The 25,548-nt window shown below is 25.2% G+C and overlaps 1 protein-coding gene across 1 annotated transcript; it reads right to left on the bottom strand.

Annotated features, from left to right (window-relative positions):
- Positions 1-156: 156 nt before the first annotated feature.
- On the bottom strand, positions 157-25,548 carry LOC127289756 (class A basic helix-loop-helix protein 15-like). The gene is made up of 6 exons (XM_051317883.1): positions 25,268-25,548; positions 19,408-19,901; positions 11,844-11,979; positions 10,628-10,816; positions 8,259-8,395; positions 157-4,867 (listed from the first exon to the last, which is right to left on the bottom strand). Exons 3-6 carry the CDS (start codon positions 11,973-11,975, stop codon positions 4,711-4,713), a joined length of 615 nt encoding a protein of 204 aa, XP_051173840.1. The 5' UTR covers positions 11,976-11,979; positions 19,408-19,901; positions 25,268-25,548; the 3' UTR covers positions 157-4,710.

Raw genomic sequence — 25,548 nt, 5'->3', positions numbered from 1 at the left:
TCATCCAAGTACGAAAATGAAAGATGTCGAAAATCAGCACGCGTTTTCAACGCAGTAAGGTAACTGAATATCTTATATTGTAGTTTTGCATAATATATAAATATTGATTTTTTGACTATAAAGAAAAATGATTAATAAGGAATCAAAACAACAAAGTGGATTGAGTAGGTTTTTTTTTATTTTCTTTAGATGAACGTACACACTCTGTTTTTACGTTTTTCCTATCTGGTACACTACACATTTTACACATTTTTTTTTTATATAATTCTTTTCCGTGATTTATGTAGACATTTGAAGCTTTGTTTTTTTTTTGCGACAGACGTATTTATCATATTATAGACAGTTATAATATTTTTGTTGTAGTTGTTAATAATCTTGACTGATATAACCTCAAAGTCGTCATATAGGGTTTATAAGTGTTTTTGATTGCACTTATATAGTATTTTTAACGCGAATGATTATAATGTGCCACATAGGAATGCATTCAAACTTCATATCTACACGAAGAAAGAATCATATTTTCCTCAATTTACAGAAATAATATAAGGAATTTTTTTTTTTTTTTTTTATAAATAACTTAGAAATTTGTAAAAAAAATTTTCTCTCTGTTACAATTGAAAAGAAAAATATCTTGCAATTGTTGCGTATAAAATTCTGTAAATTAAAAAAAATTCTTTTTTTCATTCGTGTAGTACGCGCTAAAGAAAATTATCGGAATCTTTTCTTAAAAGTATGACTTTACAAATAAGAAATTAACTGACAATGACATGATTTCAAGCTACGGTGTTCTCCTCAATGAACAAAAAAAAAAAAAAAATAAAAATCATATAAAATAACAAAAAAACAATGAGGATTCTGAGATTAGGTATTTCTAAACCCTTTATAAAAATAGTATCCAACTGTGTAAAAAGTACATTCTTTAAAATATCAATTTTTTTTTAAATTACACTCGTTTACTAACAAATTAAATACAAAAACAAATTCATTTCGAGGCCTTATATGGTCAAGAAAATATTATTATATGTTTCTCCATATATTACAAGCACAAAAATTTAATTTAATTTCTCACTGATTAGTATAATCTTCACATGACTAAATTATTAATATTAATTAAATGATGCAAATTATGCATGATAAATTATTTGGACGATCGTTTGAAAAAAAAAAAAAATATGATTGCATAAAATGGAATATAAGAGTACTAGTACACGTGAGACTCTCAAATAATTATTAAACGATATACATATATGCTATTTTGCCTAGCTCTTAAACCATGTTAAAATATATATACACTCTTTTTATATATATAATATATATATTATAATTCGATTTATCTTTCACACACATGCATACCCAGACTCTCTTTCTCTCTCTTTACATGCATATATCTCTTCATTTTGGTAGACGTATACAAACGCGGAAGCCCAAGTATACGAATACATAATAATATAAGTGCATTTTTTTAAAAAATTTCTTTTAACTGTATTATATATTTATATATATATATATATAATATATATGGTCACTTGTAAAATTCATTGCTTTTATAATTCCATTAAGAATTAAAATCACACGAAGACAGGCAATTTGTATTTTCGATAAATTTCTCTTGTTCGATCAACAGTTTTATTTTTTTTTTTATAATTATTAAAGTTTACATTAAAAATATCATTTTCTTTTATATATTCATTTAATTTTTTTCTATGATAAATTGGCCTTTGAGGATTTTTCTTTCTGATAAATAACATATATATACGATGTGCACTGTCAAAAAATGTGCTGCTCAAGTACTGTATAGTTTGCATTTTAATTAAGCACTTATTGTTTAATGTAAAAAAATACACATCTCTCAATTTAATAGAAAAAAAAGTATAATTTTTTATCATTATAAATTGTTAACATTATTTTAATTTGTTTATAAAATTATTGAAAATTTATCATTATTTTTATGTAAAAAAAAAATTCTAAACGTTTTTCATATACATGGAAATTAAATTTGCAGCTATTCTCTCTCTTGATCGAAAAGACATTTTTTTTTTTTAACGATATTCTTTAATTTTTTTGTTTGATAACATATATATATATATATATACGAGAGACGTAAGAGTAGATATATTATGTACAATAAAATTGTCCATTTAAATATACTTATTCTGGAATGTTCAGTTGACTCTGCTATAGTATATTCCTTTGAAAGCAGTTAAATATGTGCAAAGCCAGCAAAGCATTATGGGCGGTACAAGCAACATTTATAATAACTATTTCGCACGCGATTAGTGGTAACACAGCATCGTTCCTCCTCTCTGACATATATATTGACTCGTGTACGAATCGCTTTTTTCTTTTTTTTCTTTTGTTTCCTACACGGAAAACTCGGATCACACGAAAAATTTCTATACAATTATTTTTTTTTTAAAATATACATTTGAAATAATTTTTTTTTTTTTTTAAACTTATTCCATACTTTAATTATCAAGTAAACATATTTGCATATTTGTAAATGTATTTTATCATAAATTTGAATTCTAGTAACTCGTGTGATAGCTAAAATATTAAAATAAAATTTATAAAAAAAATTCTTATAATAATTAATATTTATTATTATAAAAAAAAAGAAATGTCTTCTAAATTCAAATAAATTTCATGTTGACTCACAAGATTTTCCGTTTAAGTGACAAATCGACATTATAATTGTACACTTCAAAAATTATCCAGAAACAAAAAACGACAGAATATTTTTGAAACACACAATAAAAATTCACAGTACACACGTATAAAATATATATATATATATATATTATTATATAAGATAAACATCAATAAATTTCACTTCTGACCATTCTCTTTTATACTTGCTTTTGATTTATTTTACACTATTAATGCAAGTTGTCAATTATTTTATATATATAAAGACGTATAATCTAAAGATGTTGCTTCTGGTAACTCGAGACAATAATAATTAAGGCCTAATGATTTTTTTTTTTTTTTCATACACTTCACGCGCCTGGTAACTAAACCAAAAAAAAAAGAATATATATTATATATATATAGATATATATGAACAATCAAACAAACAATAACAATTTGGTCCCTATTTCTCGTGTGATCGCGCAATTAATAAAAAAAAAAAAAAAAAAAGAATCGCTGTTGAGAAAAAACGTTTTTTTTCTCAAAAATTCAGCGAGCGACTTATGGCTTGAATTCTATTATGCTAGTTGATGAAAATTATTCTAAAAAAAAGTCGATGTATTCGCTGCTTCAATAAACGAATATTGGCAACAATATCCCTGGTCGTTGGAAAAAAAGCAGTTTTTAGCTGCTCAAGCAACATTTTTATCCTCTAACGCGCGTTTATATATATATATTTTTTTTCTCAGTTCCATAATATTTATAGAAATTTTCCGAGTTTCTCACTGAGTATTGTTGGGTTTCCAATCTTCCTCTCTCTCTCTCTCTCTCTAGCATTATCTCCGATTTGTTTTTTTTCAGTTTCTCATTACTGAAAATTGTCTTACCAAGATAGGGGGCTTTTTTACTAAATTGAAAAATTCCATTATCTTATAAGTCGTTATTATCTCTTTCATATCAAGCAGTGATGTTATATTTTCTTTATCGTTGTTATTACATTGACGAATTTTTTCTTTCTTTTTTTTTTTTTTTGGTTCAATAAATTCTAATTTTTTTTTTTATTTTATATCGCTTGAAAATTTAAATTTAAGATCTCTATTAACTTAAGAAATTAAAGGAAGATTGAAAACACAGACGCGCTGTCGTTCGTTCACTCATTTTTTTTTTCAGCCGCAGAAAATTTAATCTCCTTTTCTCTTTCTTTCCCCCCCCAAAAAAAAAAAAAAATAGATTCGTTGATACCTCGCGTATAGTATACAATATGTATATATATATATTTTTTTATATAGGAATCTTTATGCTGCTATACAGAAATCTTCATCTCCTGACAAGGGAGAAGAAATGGTGCGGCCGTGTGTTCTCACTATAGCATGCAAACGACACCTCTTTTTTTTATAACGAGGTTCTATCACAGTTTCGCGTTTGAGGCCGACATTGAAGTTCGCTGTCTATATCGCTATTTTTTTTTTCTTTTTTATTATCGTATGCCTGACCATCGTCCTCGTCCTTGAGAGATACAAAAGCGACCAGTCAAGGCCATTTTAAAACACCCGCACCGAATTCTATCTTCATTATCGCTTAACACTTATCACACGTATCTCCATATCCGAGCACAGATTCTTCTTCTCTCTTTTAAAAAAAATAAAAAAAAAAAAAAAAGTCGCATTTATTTTGTCCTTCGTTTGTTTCTCGCCACAAATAATAATATTAATCTGTTTTGAGAAATATTTTCTGTCTTATCAAATAAATGATTATTCTTTCTCGTAACCTCTGCTTTTTTCGGGAGTTAACGAGATTTCTCGTTTTAAAATGTTTTTTTTTTGTATGTAGTATCGAAACGGCAACTACGATGGCATAAATGTATCGATGATGAGTGTTTGGAGCTCAGTCGAATCAGTCGAAATAGTGGTTTTTTTTTCTTGATTCGCAGGACCAATCAAATATCCTTTTTTTTTTTTTTTTAATCAATTCTCAGCATCCGGCTCTTGAGAGTGAATCGATATACTGATTGGGGCGAAACCCTTGCGAATTTGCTACGAAACTTTTCTTCCCCCCTCCCCCTCCCCAAGAGGAAGATGAAATTTATGGTATCCTACGTTCTAGATCCTCGTGCAACAAGTTGTTGTTATTCGTTTCGTGTATCGAGGCTGGTGATGCTTCTTCTGGCTGTTCGCCACCACTTAATTCCAATTGGCCCGTACTATCGCCACTATTGGAACCACATTCTCCGTCGACGAATCTGTTATAGAAAAAAAAACAATAACTTTAGAGAATGTCATATATAGAGATAATTGCAAAATGATTATGTAAACTAAATTAAAGGGAAAAAATTTTATACCTTTTTTTCTTAATAAGAAAAAATGTGAGAAAAAATTTTTTTATTTAATTTTTAATTATTTTACCGCGTTAAATTTATTTTTATTTAAAAAATAATTTGCTCTAATTTTTTTAAAAGTTATTTTCCTTCTTTTTGCAAGAATGAAATAATTGTGGTTATTATTTAATATCGTATAATAAAATGATGTAATAAAATAATTGTTTTTAAAATTATATTTTGTAAAGAAAAATTAAAACTGGTGGATTATTTTGTTAATTAATATTATAAAATATATTTAAATAATTAAAAATTTTAATTTTAGATTTCAAATTTATATATTCATACAAAAATTTGTTTTTATTTATTTTTATGTTTGTTATTTTTAATGAAGTAGTGTTTTTTTTCAAACAGAATACAATGCATTATTTTTAAAGTATAGTATTTATTTTTAAAGACAAAAGCTTTTGTTTAAAATTATATATAAAATATAAAAAAAAAATCAATGCATCATAATTTAAAAAATATTGCGCTCATTAAAAAAAAAGAGAATTTGTAATTTTATTAATACAATTTTTGTTATTAACAAATTATTACAAATCTGATAGTTTATTACACCCAGAGAAATGATTTATTTGAACCAAATAAAATATATTTGAGTTAAATAAACGTATATTTGTCTCAAAGCCTACTAACTTATTTATTTGGCGTAAATAAAAATTTTATTTGTCAGAAATAAATTTTTCTTTGGCTCAAATAAAGTTTTTATTTCAATGAAATAAAATATATTTACAACAAATAAATGAGTTAGTAGGCTCGGAGACAAATATACCATTTCTCTGAGTGTAGTAAGATTTTTATGATATAAAATTTATTTATTTTTTTTGAAAGTCATAAACAAAAATAATGTCACTATTTTTATACTATCGTTTTAGTAATGGTTTAAATAAAATTGCATAATTTTTTTCAAGCTTGAATAGAAGGAATAAATAAAATAATTTCTTTTTAAAAAAAAGTTACGCTATTAAAGAAAAAAGTAAGAATGTAGTTAATTGAATAGTTAATTGTTAATGCAAATAGAAAAAAAAAATTTCAAATTAAAATTTATCGCACTTATTTATATTTAATTATTTCATATTTAATTAGAGTCGTATGTTATTACATTGTATTTTACCATTAATTATTAAAAATTTTAATTTCTCTAATTTGAGATAATGAAACGACGCGACGTTGAGTCTTATAAAGTGATTTAGAACCAAGGAACCATAACGAATGTTACTGAGGCGACATTTTATCTTTTTAAGATGGCAACTTATCGTCGCACTTGCTTTTATCTTTATCATGCTTATGCACATGTACGAGAAGCGTGTAATGCATAAACATCAAAGACAGGCTCCCAGGATGTGAGACTTTTGCATAATATTATCCTTCCGAGATGTTGAGAAAGGTCAAGAATCGATATATACCATACATATACTCTTTCACCTCATCATTGGTTCAAGTAAATTCTCGTATATATAAAAGTTTTTATATTTTTTCCAATATAAGTTCTCTTCTCATATATATGTTTTTGAATTTTTTTTTTTTTTTTTTTTCACTATCATTTAAGATGCATTTTTAGTTTCAGACATTATATATTTAGAAAGCAGTTTATCTCACAGTTATTTTTTTCATTCCTTTTGTTATATTGTAATATTGTTTATATCGAGTTGACTTGAATTCGATTTTCGATTAATCTCTCTGTTTTTTTTTTACTGAGAAGATAACAAATCTCAACTAAAATCGTTGCGTGTGTTGAATTTTGCGCATCTAAATTTTCAATATAATATGACCGTGATAAACTGACTTATTGATTAATTGAGAAATAACCACGATATAGACCTTGTGTTCATATACAAATTTCTCTCTGTAATCTAAATATAATTATAATATCCATATCTAAATTTCTATTTTAATTAATAAACATTTTACAAATTTGCCATTTTTTATATTATAAAAAAAAAATAAATAAAATTATTTTTATTTTTTAATATTTAATAATATCTATATTGATAAAGAATGAATGTCACGTTCTGCATTTTTAAAAATTTAACATTTTCTTGAAACTCATTAATTTGAATTTTCAAATTCCTTTCTTTGATATATTAAATGCAACTTTATATAGAAATGAGTTATTGATAATGTTTGACGATCGCCGTGAAAATTCCACGATAAATTTCCCCCGACTATATATATATACGTATATTTGTTTACGACGCGTCTATCTAATAATTTTTAATTTACATCTTCCAAGAATTTTCTAAGCATCCTGCCTTGAAGAAAATGAAATCAGCGATTCTTGACCTTTCATACAATGTCTTTTTCATCAGGATAAAATTATGTGCAAAAAAAAGTCCTGTCAACACACTGATACATTTATATATACCATGATCATTCGTATTTGTTAATTGTATATAGTTGTGTGTGTAAGATAAAACACAATTTCAACAATATATATATATATATATATATATTGCATTAATAATTATTATGCCAATGTCAACATTAATTGCACCAATGTCAACGCAAATAATTGATTGATTCATTGCCGCACAGGTATATATATATGCCTTCTTTTATAAGTATGATCCGCATATATATGCATTTTATTGAAAACGTGCGATAACATATAGAAATGACCGTTCGCGAAACGGATATATCTGCGAAGTTCGCGACTCGTCGATAACATAAACACGCTCACCAAGAGCCATTTTAACATACAACTTTAAGTACTCAAATAAAATAGCCAGCAAAATTTATTACTTTGGAAATTATTTGCCTATTTGCATTAACAACTGTCCTTGACTTGAATTTTCAAAATATTATTCTTGTTTTTAATCCGAAAAGAAAAAAAGGCGTGAATGTATATATTCGTGTATACACAAAAAAAAAAGTAAGGAGCAAACTATTTGTGAGATAAAAATTATTAACTTTTGTTGTTACTTTTTTTGTGTATGCTTATATTATTGTCGCCTTTTTTTTTTTTTTTATCTTTTGTCTCCTTTTGAATTATGTAACGTTTTACACTTTACATATATATCTCTTTATAATGAATTCTATTCATAAAAGTCGTGTATATTTTTTTTTGTTTAATTTTATTATAATCAATTATTAATTATTATTGTTATTTATTTATATAATTATCTTTTTATTTATTGGTACATGTTTTGGAATTCATTTTTATTTTTGTTTATAGGAAATTTTTTTTTTTCCTTGTTAGTGAGAATTATTTATTTAAGATATATATTTTGATAAAGTTGTTTTAAAAATTACTTACGTGTATGGTTGTTCCTCTCCACGCATTTCACAAATGACGTTCGTCAATGCCATTATATAATTCTTGGCCAACGTTAGTGTTTCGATTTTACTGAGTTTCCTCTCCATTTTCACATGTGGTATCACTTCCCGCAGTTGCTGGAATTATGATAAATTTCACATTAGTACAATTTATTATTTTTCATAATTAACAATTTTTTTTAGCAGGGAATATTTATTTGAAAAGAAATTTTATTCGTAACAATTTTTATTTGTATACTTCTAAATGAGTATAAATATATAAATTTTGTTAATTATAGCAATAAAGTTATTTCACTATTGATTATATATTTGCTAATAATAATTCGATGACGAACTAACAGGAAATTCAGAAGCATATATTTCCTTCCCACCCCCCCCCCCCTAGAGTGAGGTGAAGTTATCAACTAATACGTATTTACCTCTCGCCAACGAAAGCAACATTGGCAAAGGATTCAGGGATAATTTCCTCAAAGTTGAATATCGTATAGCTTTAGCGCAACTTTGATAGGATATAATCTACATATACAGCAAAAGTCTTTGCATTTAAATCTCATTCACAAAGTGATAGAATTTCAGAAATTTCTTTTACAAAATTCATTTGTTTATCCGTATTTGTTTAAAAAGAAAAAATTTCCTCGATTTGTAATTACTATATCTGAACCTAAAAGCAGAGAAGTTATATATAATAATTATTTAGTTCATTACGTGAGCATATTTTTTAAAATTTACTTTCGAAATTATAAGGTTTTTCTTTTTCAAAAAAAAATGAATTTTGAGTTTGTTTATCTATTTAATTTGTTGGTTTTAATAGAGAATATATTACACAATATTTACCAGGTACGTTCAATACAGTATAGATAAGGAAAACGTTTGTCAAGCAACTGGTTTCAATTGACGTAAGCATTACTTATTGTTCGAATGTGGCATATATAGTAAGAATAAAACATATACACTTTTAAAACATAAACATAATGATTTTTAACTAGTTATATATATATATTAAAGTAAACCATAAAACAATTTCGATTTTCTTTATTTTTTTTTTTTTTTTGTAAAAAGATATAAATGGAAAAATAATATCAATTTCATAAAAGTTAAGTGGTTTCCACTTCAACCCAACGAAGTTTCTTTTATAATCTATTAAAATTTTATTTCTTATCAGATTTTCAAGAATCAATTATATAGTTTCAGAAAATATTTGTTTCATTTTTTTCAAAATCAACTCCATCTTTTTCTATATATATTTTTCATTTTTCCATTATATAGTGGAAAATGTGAGGGAATAAAATTTTGAAAAAGCTTCTTGTAAGAAATAATCTAGAAGAGTGTGCTATTTTTGAAATTCAAGTAAAATATGTATAACATGGGTCATAGAAAAGTGATAAAATTAGAGTGAGCGCGGTGTGCGTAGAAAAATAAAAATAATCGTGTGTATAAAATTGTATTATTTTTTTTTTTTTTGCAAAATAAAATCTCTATCAAGTTATTTTTAAATCTATGCTCGAAACGACAGTAATAGTGTATATTAAAAAATTTATTCGTCGCGTCTGTTTTATCTACTATATAAATTCTTTGAATATATCTGAATTAATATTTTACTATTTTTCAACCTTTATATTAAATTTCGAAACAAAAAAAAAAAAATTAATCTTATTTTCTATCAAATGATTTTAATTTGAATTTTTTTTTTTGATTTTCGATTGTATACTGCAAGTATATATAAGAAGCTGTCAAAGCTTTTAATAAACGTCTGTTTTCTTCCGCGTTGAAATGAGTATTCTTCTAAAAGATGTTTGCATTTAGTTTAAAACCTGTCTGCAATGTATAGTGATTAATATCTCGTTAAATGTCGACTCGTGCTATGAAGAGCTCCCCCTTTTTGTTTAGACTCGCGTTTAACTCGCAGGCGTTTTATGAAAGTGATTACAAACCACTTCACTTCAAGAATCATGTTATCGATATTTTCATAAATGTCAAATCGATTCACTTCTATTGCGGTTCATGACAGATGCCAACATATACAAACACGAGTTACTTTTGCAAAATACTATCGACAAATCGATGCTAATGATTATATATATACATGATTTTTAACGAGAAAAAAAATTGCTCAAAACATCACTCTCGCGTTTACGCGAAATTCCTTATTTTAATCACAATCTACATTGAGCTATCAAAAATAAACACGTTCCAAGTCGTTAATTATTTTCTCTCTAGTCAAGGGGAAAAAAAAAATAATTACAAATTTTTATTTTTTTTCTATAAAATTTTTTCCATTTAAAAAAACATATGTATCTCTTTGTTTTGTATAGGAAGAAATTTTTTTATCGAAAATTAAAAATTATATACCTCGAAAGCGTCATTTAGGGAATGCATTCTCATTCTTTCTCTCTCGTTGCTTTCCAGCCTTCGAAGATTTCTCTCCCTCGCGGAAATCCCACTTTTTCTTCTTCTCGTCGTGGGTGGACCACCCCGATTTCGTCTCTTCGCTTGCTTTGGGCTTCTCTCGCTACCACTACTGTCACTCTCCTCGCCCACCTTTGATAAAAAACAAAATTAGATGTCAGTAATCGACGTTCAACGAAGATAAAATCTATTTATATATTACCGCAAGAATTTCTCCAATACCTTGAAACAATTTATTTTCATCTATTATTATATTTATTTTGCCATTTATAATCTTGTTTTTAAGTTACATTTTATTTTTTCCCTATATAGAAAAACAATAAGATTTTTTTTTTCCAATTAAAAATTTTATTGAAAGAAAAAAAAAGGTTCATTACAATTTTCCAAAATTAATTCGATTGCAATTAAATTTTATCATATAAAATTCAACTAAATATAAAAATATTAAATTAAAATTCTCGTAAATGAAAAGTTTAAATTTGAATTTTTTTAAAAAATTAATTTATTAAAAGAAATCTTTTTTAATTGCCTATTTTTTTTTCTACTGCAAAATAATTAATCACTCTCATTAGCAAAACTGAAGGTTGTTTTTAACTTTGAATGAGTTTTCATGGATATTTACTTAACGATATATACCATGATTAATAATAATGGAAATTTTTTGAATAAATGTATATTCTCATCTTCGTTTTATTAGCATACGAAAGAAACTGGTTTTTAATAGTTATTCCTTGAGAAGAAGAAGAAGAAGAAAAAAAAAGTATAATAATGAGCGAAAAATTTTTTGATTTCTTTTGAATATAGTGAACTGGTTTTTTAGTGATAGAAAATTAAATTTTTATATACATTCCAAGCTTCATTCAAATTTTATTTTAATTATTAACGTAAATAAAAAAAAAAGTTTATATAATATTAAATATTTTTTATTTATATAATTATATAAAATATGTAGTTGGAAATATAAGATAAAGTGCAATAGGAGAAAGAGTCTCGAAAAAGGTTCAATATCCCTAAGGTGTCCCAAGGACGCGTCTAGTGTGTTTCTTTACTATTAAATATCCACAGGACGCCTCGTAGAGTTCTGTTGAGTTACGTGGGCGTTATAATAGAAAATAAGAAAAGTAGAAAAAAAAAGAAAAAAAAGGTTGAAAATAATAACCTCTGTTCCGACGACATGATGGCGTCCGCGTTTCCCGGTTAGAGAATCCACGGAGGCGTCGTCTAGGTCGATATACATCTCCTGATCACCGCAGTCCTGATCGCTGCCTGATAACCTTTCCAAGTTTCGCATTATTCTGTAATAAAAAAAAAAAATTATTATTACGTTACACATATTTTTTTTTATTTTCCAAAATTAGTATATTACGACTATAAATGATGAAAATTTGAACAATATTTTTTTTTTTTTTTTTTTGCTAACATTGTTGTTTAATTTTCCTTATATTTAATAAATGTGAATTTATTCATAAATAGAAAATATTTATCTGTAACATAAAAAAACCATTGCTGAATATATTTCTCTAAAGCAGAGAAAGTAATAGATATTTTATTGAATTAAGTCGTGAATCTCTTTTGCGTGAACGTAATTTTCAATGATTGTAAAATTTCATTTAAACAAGTAAATAAAAGGGACTGAAATACAATTTCCCATGAGGTTATATGTATAGTTATATATATATATGTGTGTGTGTATCTCTCAACTTTAACCCATTTAAACAAGTCTTTTTGTTTCAAAAAAGAATTCCTTCTCTTTCTTTGTATGACCTTATAAGATTTTTTCTCTAAATTAATTATTCTTTTATTAAATATCTGCAAAAAAGTTATGTAATTTAGGGGATTTCCTCTCATTGCAATCTCGTGTGAATCTATAAATAAATGTTCCGATTTCTATTTTTTTCTTCTCTATATATATGTATAATTACACTGATAAAAAGTTGATAACATTTCTTCTCTCTTTCCGCGTTTTTTTTTTTTTTTTTTCTTTTTTTAATTCATATTGTTCTGCCGGAATGAGAAATTTCCAAGTTTTTGGAATTTCGCGATTCACGTATAGAGAGAGAAAAAAAAAATTCATTACAAAATAATTAAAAAAAATAAAAGAAAACAAATATATTATATTTTTATATAAATGTTGATAATTTAATATCGTGGAGTAGAAAATATTATGGTTAATAAAAATAGAGAAAATTTCTAATTGCGTAATATTAACAATTATAGGAATAAAAAATTATTTCATTAAAGTGTACAAGTAAAGATAATAAATATGAAAAATTGTTTCTCTTTATTCTGTGAGGAAAATAATTTAATACATATTTCTGAAAATTGAAATAATTATTTTTTTTTTTTTTTTTTTGTAATTATATATAGTGGGGAAAAATTCTGTTGAAGTTATTTAGAATTTAGTTTTTTTCAGAAAGAGGGATAATAATAGGAAAATGCTTTTATCATAAGGCAATATAGGTTTTTCTTGTTTTCACAACGGGAGATCAAAAATTGAGGGGAACTCCCCCGAATCGTATATATGAGTGTGAATGCGTCAAGTTTTATTTCTTCAGACGTCTCAGCAGGAGTAAACAACACTGGCGTCACTTGCGCTTGTAACATATATATACATATATAATACACACACACATATATATATATATTTTCGCGTACATAGAGGAATTACGAGCGTTATATACCCACACAGAAAGTTTCTAATGTATATAACCATTAACGGGGGATATCCCGTTCTCGCCTCGAGGCCGAGTCAATGCCAAGAATTCGTTGACACTCAGTCACGTGACATCCGTGACCACGTGGATAATCTATACACAGGTGCGTTACGCATCCGCTATATGGAATCTTTTTATAATATGTAAATGGAAACAGTAACGCTCGGCTTATTTTACACTTTTTAGATGCTCGTTATTTTTTTTTTCTTTCTACTTTTACTGACATATAGACACAAATTAATACACGCTTGTTATAAATACATGTATATATATGTGCTCCGGAAAAGGGACAAGAACTTGCTTGGAATAATTGTTGCAATTATTCTTATTATTATTATTATCATTGAGGTAACACTTTGCTTTATGTGCGGTCACACTGTTAATTTAATGTTGAATCAAAACAAGTTGTTACTAATGAAATGAAAAAAAAAAAAAAAAAAAATTAATGTGAAAAACAAAAATTATGTAATTTTTAGGAAAAATAATTTATTTTGAATGAATTTTTCCAAATTATATAAAAATTTGTTAATTTTTTTACATGGGATGAGAAATTTTTCTTGAGAAATAAATAATTATAGGTAATTAATCAATTATCATTGACAAAACAGTCTCGGTAAATAAAAAAAAAAATGGTAAATTAATTTAATCGGAATCTTAATTTTTATTTATCTTTTTTTTTTGACGTTTTGAATTTTTATTGTATAGTAATTTTGAATATTAACATTATCTACAAAGTTTCGAGAATGAAAAAAAAGTCTCCAAGGTTTTATTTCGGTTCAACAATGTAGAGTTACACAGCTGTAAAATTACATTCTTTGATATGTTTTAATTAAAAGTTCATTTTTATCTCATGAGGCGTTTTATACTGACATATAAATATCATGTGTATTCGATACATATATATATAAAATAGTTTCAATGCTTTTCTCGAGTTCCGTTATCTTTTAGATTTTATTAATTATAACGAGTCATGTATTTATTACTGTTATACTTAAAAAAAATATATCCCATTCCAGTTTAGAAGATATATTCATAATTCCGGTTTTAAACCTTTTTTTTTCCTTCTTAGTATAATCTCTTTTTTTTTTTTGACAATAAAATTAGTCGTTTAACGTATATATATAGTCAACTAATATGGGACATCATTAAAGATGTTTTATCCATAATAAATCAGTGATAATAGTCTATTTTTAACTTTAAAACATTTATTCATATATAAACAATCTTGAAATAAAATGAACAAATAAAGAAACTAATATAAAAAAATGAAATAATTTTAATAAATAAAAGTTTAATAAATAAAAATTTTATAAATAAAAATTTAATAAAAAATAGTAATCGGAGTAATAATTAAAAGAGGAATTTATAATAAAGAAAATTTCTCTATAAATAATAATAAAAAAAAAAAAAATTATACAGATTCTTATCAAATAGAACTTTTACTTTTTTTTTTATATGCGCTTGCTTAGTCTCTTTCGTTTTTCCTCTTTAATAATCTCGTAATTTTTTATTATCTGCTTTACAGATTCCTTGACTCTAAAAAGGAGGAAAAAAAATGTATATATATATATATATGTTTTTTTTTATCTTTACTGATAAGTAACAATTGAAGTATAAAATGCTTAAATAATGTATTTTTGATATATAGGACATATACAATATTTCGCACACATTTATACATTGAAATGAAAGTTTTTATATACAATACATATTCAATATATAATCAATTTATTAAATACTCTCTTGACAGACGTATGAGGAAAATATTTTCTCGTGCGGAAAACGTGGGAACAAGAATCGAGATAAAAACACATTTGCAATAAAAAATTGCACATCAGAAAATGCAAACATTGATGATCCATTTACCAGAGATACAACATATATATATATATACATGTAAACATTTCGAACAAAGGAAATACTTCCTTTTTTATTCACAATTACAATTCTAATTTATGTCAGTATAATTACTTTTATTATCATTATGCTTGTTGAGGTCGGCAATTTTATATATTACATATATGATAACTTTGGATCAAAAACATATACATACTAAATTTATAGATAATTCTTGATTTTTTTAATAATTATTTTCCAATATAATAATTTTTATATAGGAATCAGCATTCCATTTGATTTTATTATATATATTCGACATTAGTTTTCGAATGACAGTGACAGACTCTAATTACTTGCATTCATAAAGGAGCACGTGATTCTCGACAGTATATAACGGACACATATACACATTCAAGGGTTTATTAATAATATCGCACTGACACGCGTGTCACGTGTAACTATCGTAATACCACGTATAGGCGTTTGTACCGTTAGACTACAGTCTACAGGTATCTAATTTCCATGGCAAGCCAAATCCGCTCATTAAACGAAAATATTCATCACTCTATACACGCGGGAAAATATATCTATCAACCAATCGCGTTTATATATTATATATATATATACACCTCTCCTGTGTAAAATACACTCTGCCAAGAGAAAATCTTTTAACGTGAAAACCTGATAAGTAAGGCAAGATTAAATTTAGCATACATTTACAACTGAATGGGATTCGTGACCTTTCTATAAAGAACATTTCTTCTTACTTAGAAGATATGAAAATACTCACTTTTTTTTTTTTTAAAATGAACGAGGAAAATTAATTATTATAAAATGATAAGGAACATTACGTAATTATTCAGAGGGGAGTTTCCCATTTATATTATTGTATACTTTTGAATATAAAAAGAAATATTCTTTTTTTGTAAATGTATATCCAAAGTTGAATTTTTATAAAATTTTTATTCAACAGAATTTTTCTACTATATTTTTTTAGTTTCAATATATATTTTTTTTATTAATCTGAATTTTGATTATTTCTTAATTTGTAATTTAAACTTTTATACAATTAATTAATCTAACCCATGTGGAAAAAGTAAATAAAATTTATATTGCAAATTGAGTATATATTTTTTATATATAAATTATATTTAAATTATATTTAATTTTTTTCCATGAACAAAAATTAAATATAATTTTTACATAATTTAAATATAAAAAATATATACTCAATTTAAAATATAAATTATATTTACTTTTTTCACATGGGAATTTTAAAAAATTTAACCGAATTCGAACAATTTATGCAACGGAAATTAATAAAGTATTTTTTTTTTCAACTTAAAAATAAAGTCCTCGATATAGGGATGCATTTCATCTTCTATTTCAAACCCACATATTATCATCGCATGTTTTTATCTTCTTCGAAGAAACGAATATAATAATTCGCTAATAACTCTCTGCATATTGTGCATATTTGTCCCTCTTTATTATCAACATTTGTGGTCTTTCTGCTTAAAACGCGGAGAAAGTAATTTTCTTCTCAGGAAATTACGACTTTTTGCCTCTTTTACGTTTTTATTACAATAATGAAGTATAAATTCTATATATATATAAAATGCATATTATAAATTGCTCTAAATTTAATAATAATTTAAAAAATGAAATTTTCAAATTTTCATTAATTTATTTTATTCGTTTATAATAATATTTTTATAAACGATATTGTTCTCGAATAAAAAAAACAAAGAATATTCTTATTCACCTTTTAAATATTTTTTTAATATATAAATTGCATAATAATGTGTTGACTGTTTCACAATCAGACTTGTAATACATTTTATGTTTTTTTATATATTTTTCTTCACTTATGAATTGAGTACATTATTTTGACTCATACCGTTTGCTGTTTCAGCAAAAAAAAAAAAAAAAAAAAAAAAGTAGACCGCAAAAATTATTTATGAGTTCATCGAATCGATTTAAAATATTTAAATAAAATGATAAAAGGTAAAATACATCACTGTTACCACTTGTCAATTATAAAATCAGCCAGGAGAAAGTATAACTCGCGTATTAATTATACTCTCAGAAAAAAATTCGTTTGAAGCAACCAAATTTTGGTTAAATCAACAAAATAAATACATTGATATATACAGTTAACCAAACATTTGGTTGCATAAACCAAACGTTTATTTAGTTCAATCAAATTTTTTCTTTGTTCAAAAAATTTATTAAAATAAACATTTAGATCAAATAAATATTTAGTTGAATTAAACAAATTTTGTTTGAACTAACCAAAAAATTGGATAAATATAAAAAAATGGTACATATCTTTTTTCTGAGTGTAAATTACATATCTTTTTGATGCAGGGGGGAGGTCATTTTTTTTCCATCAAAGAAGTGGTAATTTACCAAATAAATCAAAGAATATATTAGGAATTTTTATGTGTATACATATAATCAATCACATATATTGAAGCAAATCAATGAAAATTAATTCCTCATTGATTAATTATTCTCGTCGTGAGTAATTAAACTTGTGTTGTTCCATTCACACTTGAATAAATCACGCGCAATAATTAACATTTTTTGTCAGCTTTGTTTTCAAGAAGGTATATATATAAAAAAAACTTATCTATAATGAAATTCTTTATATATACAAAGAAATGGAAAACGATCATTTACTGTTTAAATGGAAGCATAAAAAGGAAGAATTCCTATGGAGGCCTTAAGTGTAATTAGAATTTAATAGCAAGTGAAGTGAAAGCTCATGGTTAATAGGAAAATGTATTTCAGAAATTCCCATTAGAGCATTTATGGTGCAGCGAAACTAGATGTCGTATCCTAAATAAATTACCAGAGGCGTTGAATTGCAGTTAAAATTTACTTTTAGATATACACTTTTTTGCATTTTATTTATATATATAAATTAAAATGTAATTTTCTTTTTCAAATATATATAAAACGGAAATGGCCTATGTACATAAAGAGTTTTTTTTTTATGGGAAATGAGAGTATAATTTTGCATCCAATCAGAAGACACTGGACGGGAAGAAATTACGTTCTCTATATGTAGATGTTGCATTAAACATAAAATAACTCGAGGTCACGGGAGTGTCTATACAGGCACGGTTAATACACCGTCTAACCATTACGGAGCTTACTTTTTCGCAATCTCTTCATTCTCCATTTACCACCGTGAAAATCGACTCGCGATCTTTGAAATATATAAATATATATATATATATATGTATATCAAACTTAACATACGAGATTTAAAAAAAAATCTGCGTTATCTCACGACCGCGATTTACTGCCATTAACCTCTTAACGTTGAAAACAACCTCAAGAATCATGCGAACTCTCCGTCAAATACAATTAAAAAAAAAGGGTACTTTCCTCCTCGTAAAATACAATTTTTTTTTCTCGTACATATTTTTTATAATGTTTTGCTGTTAATTATATTGCTGCATTCAATATAATTTCGTTAATGTTGTCTCGTATATTAAAAAGAAAGTCTGCTTGACAACTTTTATAACATTTATATATAGATTTTGATATATTTTATTTATCCATAATTTTGGGTTCTTTTTTCGAGCATTATTTTATTTTTTGCATTTTATTTTTATATATGCAGGAACCACTGCAATGATACAATAATGGTTTAATAAAATAAAAAAAACGAATTTTGCAATAAAAGAAGAAAATTGTGAAATCTTCATATAACTTTGTAGGAAAAAATAAGTTTTTAGGAAATTTAATATTCACTTAAACATTAGCATAATTTGCTTTTGTCTTAGCGTGGTATCATAAATATGTATTTTAAATGACGTAAAGTTGTTTGGATAACAATTTTTTAACAAAGTATATATACAAGCTGGTGATAAAAATTTATCCTCAGTTGTTTCTATATAGTGTTAATATACAAATTTTTGTATTAAATTTCAATTGTGACAGTATTTTTTTTTTTATTTAAAAAAGCCTTGAAGGTAAACTCATTTTTTTTATGTTTTCTTTACAATTCATTATTTTCTATAAGAAATTAAATTAAAATTTTTATTGACAAAAATTATTTGTATAAATAAAAATGTTTTCCTGATTATAAAGAAATGTAAAAAAAAAATACTGTAAACAAATTAGAAATATAGATTTAAAAATTATTTCCATTACCTTAAAATGTGTCTGAAGTTGTCTGTGAATTGTGTATGAACCGTTGCACGTTTAATTAGCTTGGCAAGTCATCCATCGAAAGATTTTCTATCTCAAAAGATTAAAAAAAAAAAAAAAATATGTTCTAATTTCCTCGTTCAATGATCTGTCCTCGTCCTCGATAAGGTCAGATGCTTCTCTAAGATCGCGATTATATCTTGTGTGACATATAACAGGAAGTTCCGATGCAAATATCACTATACTGTATACGCACTTGATTTCTTTAACAGTTCTTTTTATAACACAGTCTTTTTGAAACACACAGTTCTTATATTTAATTATTTTTACATTCACCAAAAACTTATTATTAATATCCAAAATATTATATATATATACATATATATATAATAGTTCGAAAATTATTTTAAAACACGCATTATCCTTTTAATCCGATGTACTGTCTGTCGACGTCTTAATGATGAGATTGGCTGCATTTCCACTATGATTTCCCAATTCTAAAACAAACAAAAAATAAACATTCAATTTAAATTTTGTGAAAGTCAAAAAAATTTTTTATTGTCAATATAAAAAAAAAAAAAAAGAAATATCCTAAAGAAGCATAAAATAATTATCTCATGATTTTAACACCCATTCGCGAGTGCAAGGTTCATGTACGATTATATATAGTTTTATCAGTGAACGAGTGCGAAATTTCGATTATATAGGTACTTTGTATTATTTAAATATAAATCTGCATTAACATTTGAATTTGATCCACTCTTGCTTGTTGGTTTGATAAATCAAAATCAAAAAAGGCAACAAAACATTTTCAAGGATTTTGAAAATTTTTTTGATTAATATTATATATAATTTATTCGAATCGAATTTAACGATTATTATGTTTTTTTTAATGTTGCTGAATTGTTTGTACAAAAAAGAAGAAAAATTCATTTAGAAAAATGAATTGAAATTAAAGTGAAAAGTTGGTTTAAGAAACAAAACTTTGTATTCTTAATTAATGAGTATATGGCAGTCTCGATATGAATTCATGAATGAAAAGAGATTCTCATGTATGAATCGCGGGAATCAACAGTCTCTGATTGCAGACAACTCGGCTGTGAATCCGCCTCGAGAGAAAATTAAAGTTCCCAGAAAAAAAAAAGTTTATAGGAATCAGGAAATTAGTAGGTTTGAATTGCGAAAATCTTTTCAAATGATTTATATATATAGTGGCTATTGCTATATATATATATATATATATATATATATATATATATATATATATATATTTGAATATTTCCATAATGTGTGATATTGTATATATTTTTTACGTAATTCATTACAATTATAGTATTCAAATAAAATAAATATTGACATTTTTGTTTCAGACGCTGATGAATAATCAAATAGACGCAAAGGCAAATCAACGTCAATTGTAAGTTATACATAAAAATTAATTTTCGTAGGTTTAGAAAAGACAAAAATTAAAAAAAAAAAATTTGTTTTAAATATTACTTGAGGTGAAAAAAATGTTGATTGAATTATAACCAAGAAATTTAATTGAAGATAACTTAAAGAATTTTATTAGATCGATCAAAAATAATATATTTAATATATAATCAAATTTTTTCTTATGAAAAAAAAAAATTTCTTTTACTTAAAAAAAAATGTTTTCGTTTTTCAAGTGTTATATATAGTTACATTTTTTTCACTGTTTAACCTTTTTTTCCATTCATTAAATAATTATGCTTCTTTATTGTTGTCTGCTAAGAAAAGTGAATTTTAATTATTATTTAATGAGTAATTCGTCATGAATAGAAAATTTAATTCTCAAAATAATCTATATAGAACCACGGATAAATTTTCTTTAACAAATGTTTATCAATATGTGATGAGAAATTTATTGATGGCGATTTTGATAAGAGAGAGAGAGAGAGAGAGAGAGAGAGAGAGAGAGAGAGAGAGAGAGAGAGAGAGAAATAAGTGACCAATTAATAGTAGATATTATATCAGTAAATAAGAGAAAGGACTAGATTTGTTTTACAATTTTATGATTTGTTAACAAGTATAGCATATAATGAAGATCAGGTTGAGTGATTGTATAGATATAGGATTTGCCTTAAAGTGACACTCACTGTCGTATAAATAAATCATTTAATGATCCTAGAACGACAAGTGCGTTGTTGACTTTTTTCTTAATTCACTTTATAATAAAATAATTATTAATTCGTTGAAAAGTGAAAGCAGTTTTAAATAATGAAAAAAATATACAAAAAAATGATATTATTTTATTGGAATTTTTATAAATTACACTTAAAAACAAACTTTCGTACTTTGCTTTTATTGTTTTTTTTTAATTATGGTTTTTATCGCACATTAATTATATGAAAACTGATAATAAAATTACAAATTTATTATTATTTTTTTTTTTTTTTTGATGAAAGAAACAAGTGAACTTCATGGTCAGCGAGTGTAGGATAAGCTTTTGCAAAAATTGCATAACTGATAATAGGAAGTTTTGTTTGATCGTAGCTGTTTATTTAATTCTTTTGCTTGTCTGTCACATTGGGAATTTTTTTTTCTTCCTTGAAACAATATTTCAGTAGATTTTTTTTTTATATTGTTGGTTGCTTTTCTAAATTATTTAAATAATCTATAAAAGTTGTTGTTTTTTATTTTTTAATTATACAAAAGTTACGAAAATAATTTGTAATGATAAATAACTTTTTTTGATAAAAATTGTACTTCGTTCGAATCGTATCTTCAAAATAAAGAGTTTGTTGTCTCTAAATATCAATAATGACATTTCGGATTTTTTTTAAGAATGATAAGTATTCTTTTGTATATATATATAGGATTCTAAATTTATTCAAATATTTATTGAGATTAATTAGAAAAAAAATTATTCATATTATTTGTTTTCATCTTTCTAATTGTTTTAATAATTATTGTGTGTCACGCAAGGTCTTGTAATTGAAAAAAAAAATTTATACTTTTTTTTTATCAGTTTTTAGTTAAATTAAAAAAATGTGTGTGACAATCTTCTCGGAATAATAACTATATAGAAACGCAATTTATTTCGTGTATTTTCGATTAAAAAACTTTACCGGGGGAAAGAACGATAAAAATTGTCCTTTTTATCTCTTCTTTTTTTTTTCGTTGTATTATTCGCAAGGGTACATTTTCTCCAAATCATGCAATTTATTTCACTCAAGGAAAAAAAAAATCAATAGTCCAGGAAACTTATTTCAATTTCGGACCACTATAAATCAGAGGATTTCATTTCAAAATATCTCCCCTTGAAAAGATTAGGATTTACATAATGAATGGCCTTGTTAAAAATTATAGATCCAAATTATTGAGTTTAGTTGAAAATTGATGAATTGTTTATATAGGAAGATTGTTACATGATTGCTCTGCTTCAATCTCAAGCTGCTCTAAAACACTGTTATTTTCTCTAATCCGTCTTATAAGACTCGCAGGAAATCAGATGTTTTACTTGGAAAATATCCGTCACGTTAAAAAAAAAAAAAAAAATTAAAATTCATACTGTTCCGAATATAATGAAATATAGAAAATAATTTTAAAAAAAATAATTTTTTTTTAAAAATAATTATTCCTTTTTTTTAATTCGATACTCCGTTTAGAGAAGAAATAATTCTAAATTTATATTAAAATATAATATTGATAATAATAATTGCCCTTTCGTGTCAGGTTTACTTTACTATATATAATAATATAGAAGCAATTCGTTTTTCTGTTATAAGGGGAAAATGTTGAGGAAGATTCGAGGTAGCATTTTGATCGCGGCGCGTCGTTTTTAGCACGGCCGAGTGAATACATTAATTCTAGCCGTGAGGTTAGTTATTTGCTCGGAGAAAGTGACTGTGTGCGAGAAATTTGTAATCCGGGTTCTCTGACAATGGCTGATCGAAGCGAGTACAACATATGGGATTAAAATACCGTGAGTGGAATGTCGAATCATTTTATATTGAAGAGGAAAAGACAAAATCAATAATTTAAAACGAAAAATTAAAAAAAAAAAAAAAAAAAAAAACACATTTGTTTGATTTAAAATTTTTACTCAAAAAGAATTGATACACGGGGGTCACTAAACTGTTTAACGCCACAAGATTGCGATGGGGATTCTCAGGATCACCGGGGAATCCCACTAGCAATCTTGGCATAAATATATCGTGCAACCAGTTTTACGGTTGTGGAAAAAAAATAATTATCTTCATTTTTTTATCTACACAAAATAAAATTTATATGTATAGAAATAATTTAGACAAAACAAGAAAATTTATCTCTCCTTTCAAATATAGAAAAAATACTTTTGTTATTTACCTTAAAATATGACACATATGTTACTAATAACAATAATAATTCTTTAACATAAAATTCAATTGAATTTTCTTTGAATTTAAATAAGTCTATCATAATTTAAACTGGTTTCTTAAATTCAGTGAATTTTTTTTTTTTGTTGAAATTCTGATACTTCTGTAATAACTAAATTAGAAAAAGAAAAAATAGCTTAATATAAGACACAAAGTTTGGTTTTAATTGAAAAAAAAATATGAAAAACTTTTACTGTCATTGAAATATTTAATTCTTAACTATATTGAATAATAAATTAACTGAATTTCAGAAACAAATATTTCTTAAATTAAGATTTAGTTTTTGAATTTAAGATATACTTTCAATTAAACTACAAAAATATTTTCCTGCAATTCGAATATTTATATGTTCAATCTGTATTTTAATAATCTAATAGAATTTATATAAAAAAAGCTCACCTTTTTAAATTTAAGGTATACTGTCATTTAAATTACGAAATACTTTTGTTGAAATTCATTAAATTTTAAGCACTTTGGATTTGAATAAATTAATTGAATTACGACAAAATTGCCACTATTTTGCTCTTTTAAACTAAATCAGTGAAATTTTACTGATATCATTTCATTTTTGTGATTAACTTATCACTATATTTCAATCATTGATTGAAAATCAGTAATATTTGACTGATTCTGAATGAAAATCACTGATTTCAATTAAAGTTCGCAATTGTCAGTTTTTAAACTATTACTGTCACTTAAATTAAGAAATACTTTTTCTAAAATTCAGATAATTTTTTTTTCAAATTTATAATAAAAAAAAATTTTAAGTATTTTTTCTTAATGTATATTCATAATGTCACGAACAATAATATTTCAAACTTATTCTGAGAATGGAGTGAAATTAAAAATGGTATTTTTTAAAATGACGTCTTGGGGATTTTTTTTTTTTTTTTGTAATATCTCAGTTAGCTGTGAAAGTGAAATGAAATTGAAAATTTGTGTTATTTTTTTTTGGAACTAACGTCATGGGTTTTTCAATAATAAAGATTCGCTTCCGTGAATTGAAAATTAATGCTAATAGAAAGATCGGCTTATAAGAATTCTTAAGTAAGTTTATTCAAATTGAATGAATTTAATTTCGAGGATAATCAAGAGAGGAATAAAATGATTAATAATAATCATTGCAATTTGCTTTTCACTTGAAGGACAAAAAGCAAAGAGTAATTATTTCCCTTCTTTGAGAAAAGTGGCAGGTTTCCTACATATATATATACAACTTGTTGCCAACGGAGCACATCTTGTTTTCTTCCACAAACTACTACATGTTTCTTAATTATAGACTAACATTTTTATAGTACCGTTTCAAGTTCAGAAAATGAATTTTGCTTTCACATTATTTCTATAGACTCTATTTACGTTTCTCTTCCTTATAAATAAGAAACTTGATGTTTTACAACTACTTTATAGATCCCAAGCATTTTTTTTTTCATTTATTTTGTTGTTTTTTTACGAATTTTATTGATCGTGTGTAATTTCAAACGTACCGTTAATTTGTCAGCTTCCACACGCAAAAAAAATTATTATTATTATTATTATTTATCACGTAATTTATTGATGAGATGATTAAAACACATTCCTTTAGTTTTTTTTTTTTCAGTGAAATATTGAAAAAATAAATTTAAAAAAAAAATCCCGTAACTAAGACACTTTTAACACAAAAATTAAACGCGACGTGATTGTCACTGGTTTAATGGATCAATGTGCTCCGAGCAAAGACGAACGGGTCTCAGCTGACCGAGCGCCCGATACGGACTGACTATAACTG

The sequence above is a fragment of the Leptopilina boulardi genome, unplaced genomic scaffold (assembly GCF_019393585.1).
Source record: "Leptopilina boulardi isolate dan_hultmark-lab unplaced genomic scaffold, ZJU_Lbou_2.1 LbouV2_51, whole genome shotgun sequence".
Classification (NCBI taxonomy): domain Eukaryota; kingdom Metazoa; phylum Arthropoda; class Insecta; order Hymenoptera; family Figitidae; genus Leptopilina; species Leptopilina boulardi.
This window is presented reverse-complemented; position numbering and strand designations above follow the sequence as displayed.

What these genes read in the sequence shown, in the direction of transcription:
- LOC127289756 (XM_051317883.1), bottom strand. Translation starts at nt 11,975, where the DNA reads ATGCGAAACTTGGAAAGGTTATCAGGCAGCGATCAGGACTGCGGTGAT. An exon ending in ATCATGTCGTCGGAACAGAG is followed by an intron (nt 10,817 to 11,843) that starts GTTATTATTTTC and finishes TTTTTATCAAAG; the next exon opens with GTGGGCGAGGAGAGTGACAG. An exon ending in CCCTAAATGACGCTTTCGAG is followed by an intron (nt 8,396 to 10,627) that starts GTATATAATTTT and finishes TCATAATTCCAG; the next exon opens with CAACTGCGGGAAGTGATACC.